At 40.8% G+C, this 23,487-nt stretch overlaps 5 protein-coding genes and 1 non-coding gene across 6 annotated transcripts in view; 2 read left to right on the top strand and 4 right to left on the bottom strand.

Moving 5' to 3' along the window:
- LOC118796845 (secretory phospholipase A2 receptor-like) overlaps nt 1-1,251 on the top strand; it is a 7,454-nt gene extending 6,203 nt beyond the window's left edge. The window contains exon 5 of the mRNA XM_036555982.1: nt 513-1,251. Coding sequence (XP_036411875.1) covers nt 513-874 — 362 coding nt within the window. The 3' untranslated portion in view covers nt 875-1,251. The remainder of the gene's footprint in view (nt 1-512) is intronic.
- A 3,419-nt stretch (nt 1,252-4,670) lies between these two features.
- LOC118796869 (histone H2B) lies at nt 4,671-5,602 on the top strand. The gene has a single exon (XM_036556009.1). The coding sequence runs from the start codon at nt 4,671-4,673 to the stop codon at nt 5,043-5,045; it is 375 nt and encodes a 124-aa protein (XP_036411902.1). The 3' UTR covers nt 5,046-5,602.
- On the bottom strand, nt 5,528-7,335 carry LOC118796846 (histone H2A-like). The gene is made up of 2 exons (XM_036555983.1): nt 6,967-7,335; nt 5,528-5,893 (listed from the first exon to the last, which is right to left on the bottom strand). Exons 1-2 carry the CDS (start codon nt 7,333-7,335, stop codon nt 5,567-5,569), a joined length of 696 nt encoding a protein of 231 aa, XP_036411876.1. The 3' UTR covers nt 5,528-5,566.
- Nucleotides 7,336-8,042: 707 nt separating this feature from the next.
- LOC118796879 (histone H1-like) lies at nt 8,043-8,760 on the bottom strand. Its single transcript, XM_036556018.1, has one exon. The coding sequence runs from the start codon at nt 8,699-8,701 to the stop codon at nt 8,078-8,080; it is 624 nt and encodes a 207-aa protein (XP_036411911.1). The 5' UTR covers nt 8,702-8,760; the 3' UTR covers nt 8,043-8,077.
- A 3,203-nt stretch (nt 8,761-11,963) lies between these two features.
- Nucleotides 11,964-12,154, bottom strand: LOC118797569. Its single transcript, XR_005005955.1, has one exon. It is a non-coding gene; the product is annotated as a U2 spliceosomal RNA (small nuclear RNA).
- An 871-nt stretch (nt 12,155-13,025) lies between these two features.
- Nucleotides 13,026-23,487, bottom strand: part of LOC118796880 — a 38,625-nt gene continuing 28,163 nt past the window's right edge. Inside the window, exon 4 of the mRNA XM_036556020.1 lies at nt 13,026-13,360. Within this exon, the coding sequence (XP_036411913.1) occupies nt 13,055-13,360 (306 nt within the window). The 3' untranslated portion in view covers nt 13,026-13,054. The remainder of the gene's footprint in view (nt 13,361-23,487) is intronic.

Here is a 23,487-nt window from a genome sequence, read left to right as displayed (position 1 = left end):
TAGAACAACACTTTTCATGTAGAACCATTTACAGCACATTCAGCATCAAACTGAAGAACGCTTTCAGGATACAAAGACTCCTGTAATCACGCAGAGGGTTCATTCAGTGTTCATGGTTCTATATAGAACTATTTAAAAACCTTTGAAAAACCATCATTTTTAAGTGTGTATACTAGATTAGTGGAATATTAAAGCAAGATCTATAAACAGATGCAGCGTGATATCAAAAGTGACTTTAAGAATGAAATATGATTTCATAAACCCTAATGTACAGAATACATGCATCTACAAATAAACAGGTAATTTAATTGACCTTTGTGCACAACAGAGTAAAGAGAAATGTGAAACAGAGCCGTACAGCGCTGTATCTTTCACTGTGTTACTGCAGTAAATCATGACCATACGAGCTCTCTGATTCTCTCAGCAGTGCTCAGTATCACAAACACAACATACCTTCTGTAAATCAGTCACTCTAAAACATCCCTGTCTGTTTGTGTTTTATGCCTCATCAGCCCTGATCCATGTCAGTGCTGAGCGTATGAGCTGGGAGAGCGCTCTGGATTACTGTAAGAGAGATAACAGGAGTGCTATTCTGCGCATTGAATCTGATCTGGACCAGAAAGAGGTGGAGTCTGAGCTCAGGAGGAGGCGTGTCTCTGGGCCTCTGTGGGTGGGGCTTGGACAGAGTCAACTCTCTGAGCTGCTGAAGTCGTTCACTAAGCTGGCTTTGGGACCCTGGACCAACTGGAACGAGAGACGGACAGAGTCTCCGCCGTCCCTCGGCCGGGCTGGGACAGACACTGTGCAGGAAGCATTCAGACAGAAGATGGACGTTTCTGCTCTTAGAGCTGTTTGTGAAGTTAAACAACCGTAAACAACAGTTTTCTCAAACCTAGAAGATCAGAGTGCAGCACAGTTCAGTGTTTTCACAGCTCTGACTCGCCTGTTCCAGTCAACATGCTCTAGTTCACTAGATGAATCAGGTGTGATGAAGCAGATAAAACACTAAAGTGTCAGAAACTCTTCATTATTTATGTCAAAATTCATATACAGTACAGTTACACTCTGCAAAATGCTTACCATTTTGCTTCTCTTTGCTTATATGGATTTTTGTGAAGTGATATTTCTACATATATATTCTTTTCTTTATAACAGCACTCTGATAATCATAAGCGATATGAATTTATTGCAGTTGTTTTAATTTCTGCAAAAAAGAGTTATAAAAGGAAACGGGTACATTTTTATGCATGTCTTGTGTAACATTTTCAGATTATTATTTTTAATATTATTATTATTATTATTATTATTATTATTATTATTTCAGTATCAGCTTTTAGTGTATCAGCAGCAGATTAATCATTAATATTGTGTTTAGAAAAAAAAAATATATAGTAACAAACTGAAGTGTATGTTATTAATTTAACAATATCAACTACTTCAATGTCAGCATTTTTTGTTCAAACACATCCACATTTTTTTTTTTTGATTCTCTGAAACTGTGCTGTGTGTGTTTCTATTGTGTGTGTGTTTGTGTGTGTGTGTTTCGAGCATGCAGCCCTGCACGTGTCAGGTGAGGGCTTAGTGTGGATTTCGATTTCCCTCATATGAGGGCTCAGTGTGGGCTTTCTGAAGTCTATGGAGGAGATTTCTTGATAATGTGCTGAATAGCTTTAGCTGAGTATGAACATTTATCACTGTGTGAGTGTGTGTGTGTGTGTGTGTGTGTATCCATGAGGGACCTTGAGTGTGGGACAGGAGGTGTAGTGGTCTGTGCCAAGAAGACCTCATCAAAAGCTGTGACTTGGAGAGGGGCACACGCACACACACACACACACACACACACACACACACACACACAGAGAGAGAGAGAGAGAGAGAGCAAAACACAGTTTGGACCATAAAATATTAAATGTGTCATTGAAAAAGAGAAAAAAAAGCATAGATTTAATTGGAACACAAATTTAAAATAATATATAGAAGCAAATAAAGGTCAAAGGCCACTGAGGGGCTTCATTATTATATAATTATTATATAATTATTTCCAGACTTTACTTCTTGGCTTAGAAATAAAGGAAGCATTTTTGACCAAAAAAAAAATGATGTTAGTAATGATGTGACTAATGAGACAAATTGTAGAAACGATCAAAAGTTTGGAAATAAGAGTGGTCAAAGTGAGTGTGACTTCCGGAGATAATGATGTGCAAATCTAAAAGTTTGAAATATTTGGAGGGCCAGAATCAGTCAGACGCTCGCAGATAAAAACAGTCGAAGAAGCTCTACTGCTCAGTTCTTTATCCAAAGACATCGTTACAAAACAGGCAAAGGTCAAATCTAACAAAGACAATAAAAGAACGGAACGGACGGAACGGAACACAAAAGCAACACCTCACAATGACGAAAGCTAAAGCCCGGTTTATAAACTATCCTAACTGGGTCATACGATACACAGCACAGGTGAACAGAATCAATGATCCGATTAGGGAGATCTGTGATAGGTCGTGTGGGATGACGTCATGGTCATGTATTCACTCAGAGGATTCTGGGAGATGGAGTCCTCCTGAGAGTGAGACGCGGAGGCGTTGACCTCTGCACGCATGGGTTAACTCGGATTAATGCTTGTTTGCTGGAGAGTCTTAATCTTAATAAAATAAATTGTGCTTTTTCCTGCCAGTCCAGGTGTTTTGGGCTTTATTTAAGTCTCCAAATCTGGAGCAAAGCTGCAAATCATTTTTCCCCACAACATCTGGAGCAGAAACACAGATGCTATAACGAAGTTCACCTCTAACGGCGCCACATTACAGTGTTATATTTCCTCATCATTACTGAGCAGCGGGACTTTCATTTCTTTATGATTTCGCTGTTAAATGACGGGAGTCTTTAAGAGTCTCTTCCTCATATCGCTTCAGTTTCTACTGATACAGTAACTACATCAAATATAGAAACAGCTGTAAAAACATCATATAGTCTCCCAAAATGCCAGGATTAGGCCTGTCTGCTCAACACTAATGCATCTTTCTGTCTTTATCATCTTTGAAGTGATAGGGAATTTTTAAATTTGGATAATTAAATACGACCCTTTATTCCGCTGTCGTTTGTTTTTCTTGATTTTACGATGATTTTCTGAAACTGTAAAACGAAGCTATTTCTTGATTTTTCCACAGACAATAACCGAACCAAAACGAGAACTGAACCATTTCCCGTTTTTCAACACTTCCTTTGAAATTAAAATAAAATAACAATTTAAAACCATTTAAAAACGTTTAATTATTAATTCGCCTATTAGAAAACAGTGCAGACAGTTCGCCCCAGGTTTTTTGGGCTGAGGGAGAATTTGACATCGATGGAGCTTGGATGCCATCGTATGGTCAAAATGTGAACCTGCAAGCAGTAGAATAAGAGATATTTTCGTATGTGGAAATATTGTGTAGCTGAGTGACTTATTGAATTACTGTGTTTGTGAAACTGCATAAATAAAATTGGAACTAAAATTACAATAATTTAGCTATGATTATATCTGCCATATTACATCATTTCATACAGTAGTTCAGCATTTACAGTAAGGAGTCTAATGGTCTTTCTCGGATTTGACGGTTAACGGTTTGATCACAGGATGGCGCCCAAGCTTCATCAGTGACATGCATGAGAGCTGTAGCACTTATTCTCTACGCAAACTGTTTAATACATTGTGATATATTGTACAGAATACACCTCTCTCTCTCTCTCTCTCTCTCTCTCCCACACACACACACACACACACACACACACACACATTTTCATACGTTTTGTTATTATATTTTCAATTCAATGTTGCTTTATTGGCATGACAAATATTAACACTTGTATTGCCAAAGCTTTTATATTATTCCTTCAGGCCTCTTACTCCATAACAGTGGGGTTCTTTGCATTTCGAGCAGCCCAGACAAACCACTGTGACCTAAATTTGACTTAAATTAAGATGAACTGTGTTAAAATTAATAAATTTCTTTCTTTCTTTTTTCTTTCTTTCTTTGCCTGTTTATTTTTTTGTGCTTTGTATCATTTTTGATGTTTCGACTTAGAATGACATGTGATTTGAGATGAATCACACAGGACAAAACAACCCTTTATTAGTTCTACACCGGGGAAAACCACAGTGCTACAGCAGCGAAGGGAGAGCAAGGCCCTCTAGAAAAGAAGTAACAAGAGGAGAATTAACTAACAAAGTAATCAACCTTATTAATTACTTAAGAAGGTTACAGTTGGTTACTTAGTACTGCAAAGACAATTTGCATAATACTAAAGATAAAAAAAATGAATAAATAAATAAACAAAAAAACAAGCTCTATTCTTAACAAAAAAAAAAAGAAAAATCACAAAAATGCGCGCGTGTGTAGGGAATTAAACAAATAACCGAAACTTCCTATATTAATAAACCTGATGGGAATGTTTTATTGTACATGACACACAGTAGCTGAGAATGCGCGGGAAGGTGAACAAAGGGAAAGTCTTTGGTTGGGGGAGGAGGGGGGGGGGCGCTGAGAGTTGTCCGCCAAGTGAGCCGTTGACATTTGTCCAATGATCGTTTGTCTGCATTCAGAAGGGCGGAGCTATAATTTGAATTTCGGATTCTAGATAAGCCGGTGCCGGGCGCGTCTCCTCATTTTTCAGTTTTACTCGAAGAAAAGAAAGCCATGCCTGAACCCGCCAAGTCCGCCCCGAAGAAGGGCTCCAAGAAAGCTGTGACTAAGACGGCTGGTAAGGGAGGCAAGAAGCGCAGAAAGTCCAGGAAAGAGAGCTACGCGATCTACGTGTACAAGGTGCTGAAGCAGGTCCACCCCGACACCGGCATTTCCTCCAAGGCGATGGGCATCATGAACTCGTTCGTCAACGACATCTTCGAGCGCATCGCCGGTGAGTCGTCCCGTTTGGCTCATTACAACAAACGCTCCACCATCACGTCCAGGGAGATCCAGACCGCCGTGCGCCTGCTTCTTCCCGGTGAGCTGGCCAAGCACGCCGTGTCTGAGGGCACTAAGGCCGTCACCAAGTACACGAGCTCCAAGTAACAAGTGACGAAAAACCCAACGGCTCTTTTAAGAGCCACCCACATTTCCGCTTAAAGAGCTTTTTGCCTTGTGTGAGTGAAAAAAGCACGCTGTTTTCTGGAGGTGGAGAGAATGGTCCTTTTTATTCCAGTTCATTTTCCCGCGAATTTTTTTTTTTGTTTTACTCTTGTGTAGGTATTTTTGCCCAATATACTTAAGATGTTAAGCGCCTATACCCATGCCCATAGACCTAATAAAATACAATACAGTTTACAGCTTGTATTCCTGGTACGGAGCAGACAGCTGTGTAATACCGGCATGTGACACTACTCATTCAAACTATCCACTCGAACTAAAACAAGAATGTACGAGCGCATATACACACACTCTTGCACATTCTCCTCACACAGACCAAGTAAGTCACAGCACGTAACAGAACGCAGGGATTACTGGAACATTACTGCTTAAGTGAAACAGTTAGGTGGCTCTTAAAAGAGCCTTTGGGTACTTTTGGGGAAAAAGCTGGGAGCGCTCCGTTTAAGTTAAGCGCGCTCTCCGCGGATACGGCGAGCCAGCTGGATGTCCTTAGGCATGATGGTGACTCTCTTGGCGTGGATGGCGCACAGATTAGTGTCCTCGAACAGACCCACCAAGTACGCCTCGCTAGCCTCTTGCAGGGCCATGACAGCAGAGCTCTGGAAGCGGAGATCGGTCTTGAAATCTTGAGCGATCTCCCGCACCAGGCGCTGGAAGGGCAGCTTACGGATCAGCAGCTCTGTGGATTTCTGGTAACGGCGGATCTCCCTCAGAGCCACGGTGCCGGGCCTGTAACGGTGAGGCTTCTTGACGCCGCCGGTAGCTGGGGCGCTCTTACGAGCAGCCTTGGTAGCCAGCTGCTTCCTCGGGGCTTTGCCACCGGTAGATTTACGGGCGGTCTGTTTGGTTCTTGCCATGATATCGAACTCTACACTTGTCCACCAAAAACACAGAATGAGTTCATAAACATAATGCGGCCCCTTTTAAGCGTTCCAGCTGCTCGCCGCTCATTGGGCGTCTGGAATGTGCCCGCCTTCCATTGGGCGGCTCCCCACGCGCTGTCTAAACGCTATTGGGCGTCTTCTGCCGCGCCAACATTTTCAAATCACAAGACACTGCCCAACGCCTTGGCGGGCTCCTGTACCACATTTTTGTTTTTTTCTTTTTTACACGTCCGGTGTAACGTTACTCAGATTTTTGGTTTATTCATCATTGCACGCCTATTATTTGACCTTCACTCGCGTAGTTATAAAGACTTTCATGTAGGTTTATTCATCTTGTATTCGAGTAGAATAAGAGCTTATACGTCACACTTCTAAAGCTTGCACTGTGCCAAAAAATATGTGATATATTTCATGCGCTTCCGTGAGTTCATAATCGTATAACTTGCACGCGTGTGTGTACGGAATGAAACAATAACCGAAACTTGTTATAGTAATAAGATAGGAAAATATGTAATGTTCATGACAGTAGATAAGAGTGCGCGGGAAAGTGAACAAAGGAAATGTCTTTAGCTGGGAAGAGAAGGGGGACGGGGGGTGCACTGGAAGTTGTCCGCCAAGTTTTTGGTTTATTCATTATTACACGCCTGTTACTTGACCTTCACTCGCGTAGTTACACAGACGTTCATGTAGGTTTATTCATCATGAGTTCGAGTAGAATAAGAGCTTTTACGTTTCAGTATGCAGTCGTTGGACGTGGTGAAGCTGTGACCGTTTTATTTCATTCTATCGTAAACAACCTATAACGATCGATCGAAAGTCGCTTTTTTCTACTTTTTAGCACAAGCCGAGGAGAAAAAAACTGCACTTTTGTTGCTATGGTGGGTGGCTCTTGAAAGAGCCTTTGGTTATTTACAATTTAGCAGAAAAAACAAAATGAAACGTATTTATTTGGTCTTGGCCGCCTTCTCTGTTTTCTTGGGCAGCAGTACAGCCTGAATGTTGGGCAGAACACCACCCTGAGCGATGGTCACTCCACCGAGCAGTTTGTTGAGCTCTTCGTCGTTACGAACGGCCAGCTGCAGATGACGAGGGATGATACGGGTCTTCTTGTTGTCGCGAGCGGCGTTGCCAGCCAACTCAAGGATCTCAGCGGTCAGATACTCCAGGACAGCAGCCAAGTAGACGGGAGCGCCGGCGCCGACGCGCTCGGCATAGTTGCCTTTGCGCAGAAGCCTGTGAACACGGCCCACAGGGAACTGCAGCCCGGCGCGGGAAGAGCGAGTCTTGGCCTTCGCCCTAGCTTTACCTCCGGTTTTCCCCCTTCCACTCATTTTTGCACTTCAGTTAAGTTTGATGAACTAAACTGGAATAAAGAGCTTCAGTCTCTGAACGCCCTTCATATGAAAAAGCTGCTACGTTTCTATTGGCTTAAATTCGATGGCATCCAACAACCAATCGTATTAGCGTCGTTGACGTTTAGGGTCCGCCCACCGTTCCTCTCCAACCCACACCCACACCTCCCCGTCGTGTGTGTCTGAGTGAGTGAGAGAGAGAGAGAGAGAGAGAGAGAGGAAATACATAAGATCCTTTGGGAGATAAAGATAAATTATATGGTGTAGACACATATTAAATGTTTTTTTTTATTGTTTATACTTTTTTTATTATTAATTGATAAAACTTTCTCTTGTTAATTGTTTTTTGTTATCAATCTTGGTTTTGTAATTATTTTATTATTACCTTTTGATATAGATTTTTTTACAGCGCTTTAACAGTACAAATGTAAGCCTAAACTGAACTGAGAGAAAGAGATAAAGACAGAATGAAAGAAAGTCCCTGTTTCCTCGCTGCTTTTCTACCCCATTTCCGCTCCTACTCTCATCCATGTAAATGCAAATGGCAATTCGATTATAATGACGAGCCTGGCGGTTTTCTGTAATATCACTACTGACTAGTAATGACAAGCTTGAGTGCAGCACGAAGGAAAATCTAACTCTTTGAGAAGAAAATGTGGGTGGCTCTTAAAAGAGCCGTTTTTTCAATAGGAGAAACAGGACATTAAGGTAAACAGCACGTTTACTTCTTCTTGGGAGCCGCCTTTTTCGCCGCCTTGGGCTTGGCAGCTTTGGGCTTAACCGCCTTTGTTTTCTTCGGGCTCTTGGCCGTCTTCTTCGGGGCCGCCGGCTTCTTGGCTTTTTTGGGAGACTTGGCGACTTTCTTGGCGGCCACGGGCTTCTTCGCCGTTACCTTCTTGGCTTTTTTCGGCGATTTCTTGGCGGCCGCGGGCTTCTTCGCCGCTACCTTCTTGGGCTTCTTGGCCGCGGCGGGCTTTTTGGCGGCCGCCTTCTTGGGTTTGGTCGCTGGTTTCTTCGCCGGCTTTTTCTTGGCCTCGGCTTGCTTCTTGTTGAGCTTGAAGGAGCCTGACGCACCGGTGCCTTTGGTTTGCACCAGGGTGCCCTTCGTCACGAGGCTCTTGACGGCGAGCTTGACGCGAGAGTTTTTCTTCTCCACGTCGTAGCCGCCGGCAGCCAGGGCTTTCTTGAGAGCGGCGAGAGACACACCGCTCCTCTCCTTGGACTGCGAAATGGCCTTAACGATGAGCTCGCCGACGCTGGGGCCGGCTTTCTTAGGCCGGGCAGCGCGTTTCTTCTTGGGAGCTTTGGCCGGCGCGGCGGCTGGAGCGGGAGCGACTTCTGCCATCGTTCTGCTTTTGCTGCGAACGGAGCGAGAATGAGCACAAACTGCACTGTTCAGAGGAACCTCCCTCTCAGGCGGGGAGCCGGCCCCTTAAAGGGCACATGAGAACGGTGTAGACTCAACCACGCGGGCACTGTGCCTCTTTCTCTCAGTGACGCGCTCAGATTTGTGTTTTCTCGTGGCATTTATCGGGCAAAATACGACAGAATGCGCCGCTTGGCGAGCGTCCAACGGCTCGATCCTCTAGAAGAGGCTCTGCCGTGTGTCCCCAGACCGGGAATGGGTGCACAGCGACGCCTTGTTTTACAGGGGGATCTCAAAAGGGCGCCGGGCGGTCGCCGTTCCGAACAAAAGACGGCGTATTTGGCGCGATAATCGGTGGAAAACGGTGGCAAACGGCGGCGTGAACTTTCGGAGAGCTCAACAGCGCGTTCGGGGAGAGCCTCGGCGAGGGCGTGGGCGAACTTCCAGCGACCGAGCGCCTCGTTGACTATGTGTAAAACGGGCTCTCTTGGAGCGAGTAAAGCACAGGCGTGAGGTCGGCGGCCCGCGGAGCCAGAGCCTGCTCTCTGCTGATGTGCTGTTGTACAAAATGTAAATGAACTTTGACTTGACAAGTGTGAAATAACCCAAATCTCATATGGAAAACATTATTATATCATGATATTTTACTTGTATGGCTCTCCATACTCCATGGCTTTGTGTGTGTGGGTGACCCTGAGTGTGAACGCAAAGTGCAGTGGTGTGGGCCAAGTAGGCCACATCTAGGAGAGGCACACACAGAGAGAAGAACCTGTTTGTTCCATTTTAAGACTAAAATGTCTTTGAAGGAGAAAAGAACATACGTAGACAGACCTAGCTGTAACCATATTGAATAGTAGTAATACACGAAGTCAATAAAGTGTAAAGGCCTTAGCCTGATTGTGGCCTTGGCCTGTGATCATCTTTGAAAATATGTTACTTTTTGGTTTGGAAATAATGGAATCATTCTTGATAAGAAAAAAAAATTATGACGTTAACAATGATGTGAACGATAATAAAAGAAACTTTGTAAGGTTTGGATATAATGGTATTTAAAGTAGTCATGAAAGTTGGAGATAATGGTGTGTAACCATTTGGGATGGGCAAGGAGGGGTCATCACCTTACTCTGACCTCAGCAACAGTCAAGGTCTTGCCCTAAATCTACTTTCACTTTAACTAATTTCACCATAAACCTCAAAAAAGGCCTAACTCTAAATTTACTATTACTCTAAATACATTTTAAGCTTGAAGGCTAGATGTAAGACAAATTTGGCCTACTCTAACTACAACATGAGCTTAAAGCCTAGTTCTGTACCTGATTTTAATTTTATAGCTTCATCATAAGTCTAATGGAGCACTATAAATTTCAGTTTTCACTCACTCTTACTTCTTCACAAGCCTGAGGCCCTGCCCTAAGATTACCTCAGGCTTGTGAAGTAGTCCTTTAACTGTAGCACTATAACATCTTGTTCTCACACTAACTACACTACAAGCCTATAGGGCCTCATTCTAAACCTACCATCACTTACTGGAAATCTCATTTTTCTAACTCTAACTTCTTTAGAAGCCTAAGACATCACCCTACACTGACTTTTACAATCTCTTATTTATTCATAAACCTAAGACTGAGCTCTATGGCAACACTTACTTAAGCTTTCTACATTATAAACTTGAGGCCTCGCTGAAAGCCTACTTTTGCTTACACTAGCTTCATCATAAGCATTAGATTTAAAATATATACAGAGTAAGTAAAAGGGCTTATAGAGCAACACCTTAGATTTATGTTTTATTCCAACCTCCTCATGAATCCACTGTTATTTACTTTACTACAACAAAGACACAAAACCTAGCTAGATGCCTCCCTTTGCTTACTCTGACTTCATCATAAGCCTAAGGCCTTGCCCTAAACCTATTTTCACGTTCTCCAACTTGACCATAAACCAAAAACCTAATATAACTTACTCTAACTACATTTTCAGCCAGTGTACAGATGAAAGGCTAGATTTTGGCTTGCTTAAACTGTATCATTAGCTAAAAGCCTAGCTCTGCACCTGCTGTCATTCTACAACTTCATCATAAATCTAACTATACATCTCAGTTCACTCACTCTTACTCCTTCACAAGCCTGAGGCGCTGCCCTACTTTAACATCATTTAACTTTAGCTCCATAGCTACTGCTACTCACTCTAACCTGCTATCATTTACTCCATCTACATTTTAAGCCTGAGGCCTAGTTTGAAAGCTCCACAGCTACCTTTATTAATAGAAGCCAGAGGCTTAGTGATAAACCTATATAAAACTACTTTTGCTTATTTTACCAGCAGCAATAGCCTAAGGTTTAGCTCTTTACCTACCTGTACTCTGTGGCACTTCAGCATTAGCCTAAGGCCTACTTACTCTAACTGCATCATGAGTCTAATGCCTGGCTGTACATAATAAGGCCTAGCATCTTGCCTACTTTAACTTACTCTTATTTCATTTTTATTTGTGTCATAAACAATAACAACAATAGTAATAATACAAAGAAAAAAGTTTTGCTTACTCTACATTCAACATACTTCTGCAGGGCATACAGTATAACCTTCACTTTTATACTCATAATTTTTATTTTTGAAGCAGTTTCATAGTTCTTTCCATTTGTACCACACACACTGACCTCCTCTTATTCCACTATTCAAAAGCCTTAAAGTCAAGTCAAGTCAAGAGGCTTTTATTGTCATTCCATCTATGTACAAGTACACAGTGGAGTGAAATTACGTTCCTCCAAGGAACAACACGGTGCAACAAGGAACAAAATAGACAATACAAAGAAAAAAAAAATCAAACAGAAACAATACAATAAATACAATAAATAAAACAGACATTCAGACACAGTAAACAGACAGGACAGTGCAGCGCCGACACAGCACTCATTTCTGAGTATGAGGTAGTGGAATAAGGTGCAAAGATTATTTAACATGCTGTGATCTGTGAGTTTACGCAGTCAGATTGTAACATACGTGAACACAGCAGTTCCTGAGGTAGGTACACAGTACTAGAGTGAAGAAAGTGCAAACACTGTATTAGCAGCAATGTTCCAGATGGAGGGGAGAGAGACCCCGATGATCTTCTCAGCTGTCCTCACTATTCGCTGTAGGGACTTGCGGTTGGAGGCAGTGCAATTCCCAAACCAGGCAATGATGCAGCTGCTCACCACAGTCCCCTTGTAGGTCATGCTGAAGATGGGGTTGAGGGGCTTTCTAAAGGAGGTGCACCGTTCTCGGAAGAACTGCAATACCAGGTCGATGCGTGGAGCGGACGGAGCAAGCTCCTCTTCCGTCTCCTTGTTGTAAAAATCAATTTCATGTGTAGCCCTCATATAGAGGACGTATCAAATATTAAACTTATTAGAACAGATACTACACTTGATCTTAGTCAAAAGGCCAAGAAGCAATAAATTCTAAAAGGATATTAAAAGAATACATAAACAGCTCTTACAATAACAGATGTGCACACACTGTTTTTTTATTCGTAAATACATGCATGCATGTCAAGAAAAGAACAAAATAATAATGAAGAGGTTTAGAAGCATTATAACTCAAAACAAAGCCTGGATGTTTCCTGTATTCCTGTATTCAAATTATAGCTCCGCCCTTCTGAACGCAGACAAACGATCATTGGACAACAATCAATCGTTCGACTTGCGGGCAACGCCCAGCCCCTCCCCCTCCTTCTCTTCCCAGCTCAAGACTTTTCCTTTGTTCGCCTTCCCGCGCATTCCTATCTAATACATACGTTCCTATCAGTTATACGATTATGAACTCACGAAAGCGCATGAAATATATCACATATTTTCGGCACAATGTAAGGTTTAAATGTGTGACTGTGTGTGTTTGTGTGTGGTAGGACGCACTCTGTTCTTATTTATTTTTTATCTATTTTAATTCTTATTTTATTTACTACTGCAAAGTGTTTGTCGGATACTGTGCACTGAGAGCTCAAACTCCTTGTATGTGTAAGCGTACCTGGCCAATTAAGCTCGATTCCGATAAAGTTCAATTTTAAAACTTTTTTAAAAGCTTTTTCTTGAGTGCTTTGAGACTTTCCCCGTTGTGAGACTAATAAACGATTACCTTGATTCTGAAATTAAAAGATTAAAATATTTTAAACTTTTTTAGGGGGGACCGTCCAGCTAGTTTAAGCTTTCGCCCCCACTCCTTTCCCAGTTATTTCAGTATCAAATTAAGGTCATTCCATCAGTGTTTAAGAGGTAAAATCATTAGCAAGTCGGAATGCAAAATCGGGGGGGGGGTCTTAAAAGAGCCGTTGGGTTTGTCGTTGTTCGAGTCGAGCGTTTAGCCTCCGAAGCCGTACAGGGTTCGTCCCTGACGCTTCAGGGCGTAAACCACATCCATGGCGGTGACGGTCTTCCTCTTGGCGTGCTCGGTGTAGGTGACGGCGTCCCTGATCACGTTCTCCAGGAACACCTTGAGCACGCCGCGGGTCTCCTCATAGATCAGACCAGAGATACGCTTGACACCGCCACGGCGAGCCAGACGACGGATAGCTGGCTTGGTGATGCCCTGGATGTTATCGCGAAGCACTTTGCGGTGACGCTTAGCGCCTCCTTTACCGAGACCCTTTCCTCCCTTTCTTTTTTTCTTAGTTAGCAACAATTCAACATATAAACAGACAGAGCATAAGAAAGACAGCATATACATACACATACCTTAACACCCTACAATTCAAAAATGTCCCACAAGTCAGCGTCCCCGAATGGCGTGTTCAACGTCCGCAGTCTCTTTAGTTCAATTTTAATTTGTTTAAAAACGTCTCTGCTGGACACGAATTGTTGGTCTATGGTCATCCGACATCTTGTTTTCCAAAGTTTAGACTTTACAATAGCGATGATAAACCACAAGAACTCATGTTTCCTGTTATCTACTTTTTCATCAAAAATCCCACATATTATAGATTTCATATGTATATTTATTTCTAAACCCATATCCTTAACCATCTCCCACACTTCTTGAGAGCGATAACAGTTGAATAAAAAATGGTCTAAAGTCTCTTCTTCTTGGCAATTTGGCATGGGGCATAAAGTGGTTTTCACAAAGCAGCTCCATCTTACTACAGCTCTCACTGGCAGCCTTCTTACGGCCATCAGCCATGAGAGATCTCCCTGTTTGTCAGAAAGTTTTTTACACAGAAGATTTTTAATACACGTGTCATTTTCTTCTCCTACAAGATTTCTAAATTCTACCTTTGAGCCGTACTCTTCATCAGTTATTAACCCATATATCTTTTTATTTGAATCATTAATCCAATCAATATCTAAATGTTTGTATTTGTTTATAAAATCACCATATAACAACTTATAATAGGGTACTGATGTTCTAGCACGACCCTTTTTTTTGTTTCCAATTGGTAATATTTCCAATCCAATCTGCTTGTCTATTTATACCATTTGCAATGATTTTACACACAGAAATTTTGGTTTTAATGGCGATATCTATGCTCCTAATCCCCCAAATCTTTCCTCTTATATAGCAAGTTTCGTTTTGTTTCTTCTGTAGTAGAATCCCATATAAAATTACAACATAATTTATTCACAATTTTGAGCCATTTATCTGTAGGTGGAAATATGCAAGATAAAAATAAATATTTTGATAAAATACAAGTCTTAACTATATCTTTATTGTTTATACAAATTCCTCCCTTTCCTCTACCAGACATGCAGTTTAGCTCTTCACTTGAGGGCTGCGAAGAGAATCAATGACAAATGGAGCGATGTGCGTGCCTGTTATGCTCCTCTACAGGACCAAGTTGAAACCAAGGAACGGGAGGCGGAGCCACGCACAACAGACACTACAGAGAAAACAGCAACACGATGGAATCAAGGAAAACACACAAAGCAAATACTGCCACGAAATAAATATCACTCGTATTATTATAACTATTACTATTACTAATACTTTTATTAGTGGTGTCATTTCACAGCCTTCTAAGTCGCATGTGCTTTTAAGTTGTAAAAAACTGTCCAAAGTACAAAAGTAATCAGAGCAAGGAAAATAAAAAAAAAAAGAAAGAAAAAAAGGAAAGAAATAATTATAATACAGCTCATTTTAATTTAAGGAAAACAAAAAAGCAGAATTACAAGTCAAAGTGGGCTCGTCTAGGCTGGTCTAAATGTAAAGATAGACAGAAAGACCTTTAGCATTGTGATTGTAAATGCTGAACTACTGTATGAAATTACGTGGTTTGATTGTTGTAATTACTCTAAAATTATTGTCACTTTATTCTCATTGTCTTTACGCAGCTTCACAAACACAATAATTCAAGTTACTCAGCAACACAATATTTCCACGTATGAAACTTTCTCTTTTAAGCTCAATCGATGACAAATTGCTCTCAGCCCAAAACATCTGGGGCGGACGTTCTGCATTGTTTTCTGCACTCTGATCAGAAAAATTAAAAATTAAACTATAATCTGGGTGCTGCCATGCAGCTAGTATAAGTTTAGTTCCCATGTGTCAAACACAAGGCCAGCAGGCCAAGTCAGGCCCATGAAACGGTTCTATACGGCCCACAAAATCATTTTAATTTTCTATTCTTATTAGCCTGTTTCACGCTGAGATGAACTACAGTCCCCTGCATGCACTGTATCATAGTGTGTGTTCTGACTCCCTTCCCCCAGGAAGAATCTCTGGGCCAGTGGTTACACACAAAGAAAAGATCCCTGGTGGCTAGTTCAAACAAATAGGCAGCTTTTAAAAAAAAAAAAAATAGTTTCATTTAGAATTATTTAGAATTCTCTTTGGTTCTGAAAACTGATTGGCTGTGCTGCGTTTGAAGTCACTGTAAAAATACTCACATTACTATTTCTTTCTGTTTTTCACACCTGTATCTCTCTCTCTCTCTCTCTCTCTCTCTCTCTCTCTCTCTCTCTCTCTCTCCTTCAGGACACTACCTGAGTGACTGCTCTAGCCAGTCAGATTCATGCTGGCTGTCATGTGACGACGGGAAGGTCACCTTAATGACGAAGGAGCAGGTTGCCCAGCGAAGGCAGAGTAGTGCTTATTTGTTACTGTATGAGAGAAAGTAATTATTGTGTGTAACTCATGTCCTTCTCTCCTCCCTCAGCTCCACAGCTCCTGCAGCCACACTCTGTCTCCGAGCCCTGGAGAGCAGATCAGCTCTCCCAGCTCTAAACTCTAATCAGACACCCCGCCGGCCAGAGGAGGACTGGCTCCCCCAGTAAGTCTCGGCTCCTCTCAAGGTTTCTTCCTCGATTGGCTCAGAGTGAGTTTTTCCTTGCCACTTTTGCCCTAGGCATGCTCACTGGGGGCTTGGGTCCAGGGGAAATGTCCTTCTACAGATTACTGAACTCTATGACTCTATAGAACAATGTAAAGAATCTCATTCAATCTAATGAGAAACTGCAGTGCACAACAGAGTTTGGTCAAAATACCTAAATTTGGAGTGAGTTATTAATTTCAAATGATATTAATTTTGCCAGCAGTTTAATTACATCACTCAGTAAAATTTCCATTAATAAATAAAACAGTACTTTAGTTTTCAATTTAATTGCATTTTTATCTCTTTTGTTTTTAATCAAGGAATATTTAATCAAGGCATAAACTACTAAAAGACTTTTAACCAAGAAAAAAAACACAGAGCAACCCAAACACAGGGCAGACAGGCAACAATTACATACAACAAAACATACATGAGAAACAACTGAGAACACCTGGGATAGGGAGGAGACAGGAAGTACAAACAGGTGGGAATCCTAATAGGGAAGACAAGGAAAAGGGTGGAGCAAAGGAACTAAAACAAAAACAAAAGCACATGGATAAAAAGAGCATGGCTACAACACAGGGAAGAAACAGGCACACTCAGAGGAGCATTGGAGAAACTGTGACAGAGCCCCACCACCTAACATGCAGCTCTGAGGGACAAATACAAAGGGCCATTTACAGTGTGACCCAGGTTAGACAGGGGATTGGACACTGGACAGAATGGCAGATGGAAAACTGGAAGATGTGACACCAGACTGGAAAAAGAGACATAACACTAGACTGGGACAGTAATTAAACTGGGTAAGGGACTGGATAACTATAGAAACAGGTACAGAGATCATGACAGTAACAGAGACCGAGATAGTGACAGGAACAGAGACAGACACAAACCCAGAAACGGGTACAGAAACATGAGCAGTAACAGGCACAGTAAGAGAAACAGGAACAGAAACAAACCCTGGGGTAAGAGACTGAACAGACACAGGGGAACACACAGAACGTGAACTCCTAGGCCGGGCAGAGAACTGGAAGGGTGGCGGGCAGAGGGGCAAACGTCTGTGCAACCAACTGCCACATCCTGAGCAGCTGCTGTACAACAGCAATGTCCTGGGCTGCTGCGGGACAATACAAGGCGGGTGAAGGGGCCAAAATGTCAGGAGGCTCATCAGCTAACAGGTTCGGAGGCCTAGCATGGGCAGCTGGAGCATCTGGAGGCAGCAGCTGACGGGTCAAACACAAAAGCACATGGCTGCAACACAGGGGAAGAGACAGGCACACTTAAAGGAGCATTGGGGAAACTGTGACAGCACTTCACAACCTTTCATTTAACATGCATTGTAAGAGCCGCAAGTTCATAATTTAATAACCGAATTGAAAAAGAAAAATACAAAAATAATGTAAACATTACAATAAACAATTATTTTCATAAGAAGTATCATAACCTTAGTGCATTAATATTGAACTTAAGGATATAATCTTAAAGAAACAGTGAGTGAAGTACAAAAATCAAAATGTATGCAAAACATGAAACATCTTTGTGCATTTTCTTTTTCAGCTTAGAAATATATAGATTCATTTATGAAATGCTTGCACAATACAATAAACATTTAAATCAAAGGCTAAGCCACATATACAGGATGGTCATTTGGGTTTGTTGGTTCTGTACAGACACAGTTGGAGACTCGTTCCTCATTGATCTGGATATGATTTTGATAGTGGTTGGAATCAGAATATAACAGGTCTAGCGATGCTCTTCAGGTGACGCTGATGCTCAGATCATAACATTGCGGAGTTGTGCACAGCCTTATGATAATTATTTTATGATGACATGTTCTGGACCCCCGGTTCTGAATGTTTTAATGCTTTTCCTGCTGTAGCACACAGCTTCAGCTCAGGAAGGGTTTGTTAATGAGCTGATCAGGTGGATCAGGTGTGCTGAAAGCAGACAGAACACTAAAATGTGCAGGGCAGGGGGCTCCAGGACCAGGGTTGGGAACCAAAGCTGAAAGGAGGTGATGTTAGCTGGGTATAGAACGTGTTGTTTGGTTCATCATGACTTTTGTTGGGTAATTTATTACAGCAGGACTAAGAAATATTTATAAGTGCATGAAAAACAATCATTCATAGTTTATGTGATGTGATAAACTTCAAAAGGTAAAAAGAAGAAGACCACACACCGGAATTCAAATAGAAACATGATCGAATTCATATAAAAAATAAATTATAGAATTACAGGAAAACAAAAGGAAACATAATAGAATGGATAAAAATAGGAAAACAGCTCTTAAAATGTGAACACATTTGTATAAAGAGACATGATCTCACACTTAAAAGCTTAATTAACAATGTGCACACACACACACACACACACACACACACACACACACACACACACATCTTCTAAGCCACTTATCCTTCTGGGCCGTGAGATTAGCTGAAGCCTTTCCCAGCAATCATTGGGTGGAAGGCAGGATACACCCTGGACAGGTTGCCAGTCCATCACAGCCAAAAACATTCAGAGTATGAAAAAAATATATATATAAAAATAACAGTTATCAGCATGCCACAAATAAGCTAAAGTAGAGGCAGGAAGGGAGAGAGAGAGAGAGAGAGAGAGAGAGAGAGAGAGAGAGAGTTAAGAGAGTTAACTGGACTTTATTTAATGTATTTTTTCAATGTATATTCAAAGGCTTTTAATTTATCAAATTGTTGCCTGTGAATGATAATATAAAGCTTGAAATAAGAGCCACACCCACGTATGGGCTGAGAACAGATAACACTTCATCATTTATGTCTCGCTGTCCACTTGAAATCAGATCACTTCAGACAGATGTTAATACCAGTGGTGGACAGGGCCTTAGCCACCCTGGGCCCTGTGGTCAGAGGCCCCTGTGCACTGGACCTATAGGCCCTGTCATTAATCTATCCATGCTTAAGTCTTCCACCACCTAGCACAGACTTGGAGGAAAGCATTTTACACATTTATGCAAATTACATGTAAATCAGACAAACTATGCAAGCAACTGCATATTCGTCAGTACTTATCAAAACTATTATAATGGAGACTTTTGTTCTGCCACATAATTAAACACAATTCACTGATTAGTGAACAAAGATGATGTGATTCCTCGTGAACATCCTCATCCTCGAAGATTCCATGATGTCCATGAGTAGAAGAAACACACACAAACATACTGCAGGCCTCAAAGACACAAAGCCAAACCAATATATTCTTGAAACAGTTTTTATGTAGTAAAAAACAAACATTTGATTACAGGGGATAATTTATATCCCTTCACTCCTTTGTTTCAGGTGGGATCAAAAGTCTCATGGTGGTCTTGATGACATCTACAGAATGTACAGTACAAAGTATGGGGCCAACTACACACCAGTCCCCACACCAGACTCTATATTATATATTATGAGTATATTCAAAATATACTCATAATCCATAAACTTCATGAATCTCACTGATTATAAATCTCAAATATCATCAAGCTTGGACAATAATATCAATATAGACAGAATTGTCTGCATAATTATTACAATATGATTATGATTCATTCAGTTATGATGACATCACATGTGACCATAACAGAGCTTCACCTAAAAGCTTGCATTGTCCCAATAATTAACATATACCACAATATAGTGACCATACTATTACCAACCAGGCTACCTTCTAATATTACTTAAACATTTATAATTTATAATGTTAACTATATTTTGCACAGACAGCGTGTAACACTGTTAACATCCATATTCTCTTTGTTTGGTTTACAACTAAAACATGGCCAAACTGCCCTGCTGACAAGCTCATCCACCTCACTCTCTACCGAACTGGAGATTTAGTCTCATTTGTAAGAAGAAGCAATAAAAATTCCAAAAGTACCCTAAAGAGAACAAAAGAATAATAATTATTTATAATATCAGCACTTATATGGTTTAATGAATTAGATATTCTGAATCAATTATTGGCCAAAGCTACTCATTATCATTAAACCTCATAAACCTGATCTCATATCATAAATATAAGTAGTGAGGGTTTATAATTGTACTAACTGGGAAAATAAAGAATTACACAACAAATGTTGTCCTTTATATTGATTTTAAATATGGCATTTAAAATCTAATTTAAAATACATTTCTTACATGTAGCAATATTCATATTTCAACTCTTTAACGACCTCGTAATTCAGAGGATCCAGTGGTGTTCGAGAGAAGAACGTTCACAGGACAGAACGTATCGGATTCTGGACATGTTTACTGAACACAGGGGGCGCTAGAGGCGATTTTTCGAAAACCCTGTTCATTCTGGCCGATAGAGAAATGGAGCTCAGAGCCGGAGCTCCTAATATGGGCATAAGAGCACAAAATGACGACACGACTACAGGGGTCTACAGAGCAGGTGAACAGAATCAGTGATCCGGTGAGGCACATCTCTGATAGGTAGTGTGGGATGACATCATGGTCATATGTTCACTCAGAGGATCCTGGGAAATGGTGTCCTCTAAATAGTCAGAACCAGGGGGATGCGTGACACACATGTCGACCCCTGCTTGCCAAAAATGAGTATAAAAGCGTGGATGTTTGTGGGTTTGTCGTTTGACGCCTGGGCCAACTCAGATTAGCGCTTGTTTTCTGGAGAGTCTTAATCTCAATAAAAGAAATTGGGCTTTATTTAAGTCTCCAAATCTGGAGCAAAGCTGCAAATCATTTTCCCCACAACATCTGGAGCAGAAACACAGATGCTATAACGAAGTTCTCCTCTAACGGCGCCACATTACAGTGTTATATTTCCTCATCATTACTGAGCAGCGGGACTTTTATTTCTCTATGATTTCGTTGTTAAATGACGGGAGTCTTTAAGAGTCTCTTCCTCATATCGCTTCAGCTTCTACTGATACAGTAACTACATCAAATATAGAAACAGCTGTAAAAACATCATATAGTCTCCTAAAATGCCAGGATTAGGCCTGTCTGCTCAACACTAATGCATCTTTTCTGTCTTTATCATTTTTAACCCGATCGCCTGATCTCAGTGATTTCTGAGCTTCTGCTAACACGTGCAATTTGACCGCTAATTTCCGGTTGAAACGATAGGAATTTTTTAATATGGATGAATTAAATACGACCCTTTATTCCACTGTTTCATATTTGATTTAACGATTAGTTTGTGAAACAGTAAAATGAAGCTATTTCTTGATTTTTCCACTGAAAATAAAAGAACCAAAAAACGAGAACTGACCCATTTCCCGTTTTTCAAAACTGCTGTTAAATTAAAAACAAAATAACCAGAAGACACTCGGACCATAGCAGCACCCATTTTGTGGTTTAGTTATTAATTCGCTGATTAGAGAAGCGAAAACAGCGCAGACAGTTCGCCCCAGGTGTTTTGGGCTGAGGGCGATTTGTCATCGATGGAGCTTGGATGCCCTCGTGTGGTCAAAATGTGAACCTGCAAATAGTAGAATAAGAGGTATTTTCATATGTGGAAATATTGTGTAGCTGAATGACTTATTGAATTACTGTGTTTGTGAGTTTGCATAAATAAAATTGGAACTGAAATTACAATACTTTTACAGTAATTATAACGACCAAACCACATAATTTCGTATAGTACTTCAGCATTTACAATAAGGAGTCTAGCGGTCTTTCTCAGACTTGCCAGTTCACAGTTTGACCACAGGATATTGTATATAATACTCTCTCTCTCTCTCTCTCTCTCTTTCTCTCTTTCACACACACACACACACACACACACACACACACACTCATACATATTCATACCTTTTGATATTATTTTATTCTTTTAGACTTCTTACTTCATAACAGTGTTTTTCTTTACGTGTAGAGCAGCCTGGACAAACCACAGTGACCTAAATTTGCCTTAAATTAAGATGAATTTTATCACAATGAAAAATTTTCTTTCTTTCTTTGCCTGTTCAATATTTCTTTTGTGCTCTGTATAATTTTTGATGTTTCGACTTAAAATGACATGATATAAGATAGGACGAGATAACCCTTTATTAGTTCTACAGCAGGGAAATTCACAGTACTGCAGCAGCAAACGGAGAGCAAGGCCCTCAAGAAAAGAAGTAATAAGGGGAGAATTACAAAACAAGGTATTAACCCTATCACTTACTTAACAGGGTTACAGTTTGTTACTTATTACTACAAAGACAATTTGCATAATACTAAAGATAAAAAACAAATTCTATTCTTCACAAAATTAAGAAAATAAACTATAAATAAAAGACCAAAACATCTTTATCTTTGTATATTTTAGCATATTGCACATAGAGTATTGATAATATTATAAGGCTGTGAAATGATACCACTAATAAAAGTATTGGTGATAGTGATAGTTATAATAATACGAGTGATATTTATTTCGTGGGCAGTATTTGCTTTGTGTGTTTTCCTTGATTCCATCGTGTTGCTGTTTTCTCTGTAGTGTCTGTTGTGCGTGGCTCCTCCTCCCGTGCCTTGGTTTCAACTAGGTCCTGTAGAGGAGCATAACAGGCACGTACAGCGCTCTATTTGCCATTGACTCTCTTTTCAGCCCTCAAGTGAAGAGCTAAACAGCATGTCTGATTGGATTAATGATTCAAATAAAAAGATATATGGGTTAATAACTGATGAAGAGTACGGCTCAAAGGTAGAATTTAGAAATCTTGTAGGAGAAGAAAATGACACGTGTATTAAAAATCTTCTGTGTAAAAAACTTTCTGACAAACAGGGAGATCTCTCATGGCTGATGGCCGTAAGAAGGCTGCCAGTGAGAGCTGTAGTAAGATGGAGCTGCTTTGTGAAAACCACTTTATGCCCCATGCCAAATTGCCAAGAAGAAGAGACTTTAGACCATTTTTTATTCAACTGTTATCGCTCTCAAGAAGTGTGGGAGATGGTTAAGGATATGGGTTTAGAAATAAATATACATATGAAATCTATAATATATGGGATTTTTGATGAAAAAGTAGATAACAGGAAACATGAGTTCTTGTGGTTTATCATCGCTATTGTAAAGTCTAAACTTTGGAAAACAAGATGTCGGATGACCATAGACCAACATTTCGTGTCCAGCAGAGACGTTTTTAAACAAATTAAAATTGAACTAAAGAGACTGCGGACGTTGAACACGCCATTCAAAGACGCTGACTTGTGGGACATTTTTGATTTGTAAGGTGTTAAGGTATGTGTATGTATATGCTGTCTTGCTTATGCTCTGTCTGTTTATATGTTGAATTGTTGCTAACTAAATAAAGTTTCTAAAAGAAAAGGGGCTCTGTCTGTTTTATATGTTGAATTGTTGCTAACCAAATAAAGTTTCTTAAAAAAAAAAGAAAAGGAGGAAAGGGTCTCGGTAAAGGAGGCGCTAAGCGTCACCGCAAAGTGCTTCGCGATAACATCCAGGGCATCACCAAGCCAGCTATCCGTCGTCTGGCTCGCCGTGGCGGTGTCAAGCGTATCTCTGGTCTGATCTA

This window comes from Colossoma macropomum, unplaced genomic scaffold, assembly GCF_904425465.1.
Source record: "Colossoma macropomum unplaced genomic scaffold, Colossoma_macropomum, whole genome shotgun sequence".
In the NCBI taxonomy this organism is placed as follows: Eukaryota; Metazoa; Chordata; class Actinopteri; order Characiformes; family Serrasalmidae; genus Colossoma; species Colossoma macropomum.
The sequence above is the reverse complement of the archived record's forward strand: the minus strand, read 5'-3'. Positions and strand labels throughout refer to the sequence as shown.

What these genes read in the sequence shown, in the direction of transcription:
- LOC118796869 (XM_036556009.1), top strand. Translation starts at nt 4,671, where the DNA reads ATGCCTGAACCCGCCAAGTCCGCCCCGAAGAAGGGCTCCAAGAAAGCT.
- LOC118796846 (XM_036555983.1), bottom strand. Translation starts at nt 7,335, where the DNA reads ATGAGTGGAAGGGGGAAAACCGGAGGTAAAGCTAGGGCGAAGGCCAAG. An exon ending in TGCCCAAGAAAACAGAGAAG is followed by an intron (nt 5,894 to 6,966) that starts GCGGCCAAGACC and finishes GCTGCTCGTAAG; the next exon opens with AGCGCCCCAGCTACCGGCGG.
- LOC118796879 (XM_036556018.1), bottom strand. Translation starts at nt 8,701, where the DNA reads ATGGCAGAAGTCGCTCCCGCTCCAGCCGCCGCGCCGGCCAAAGCTCCC.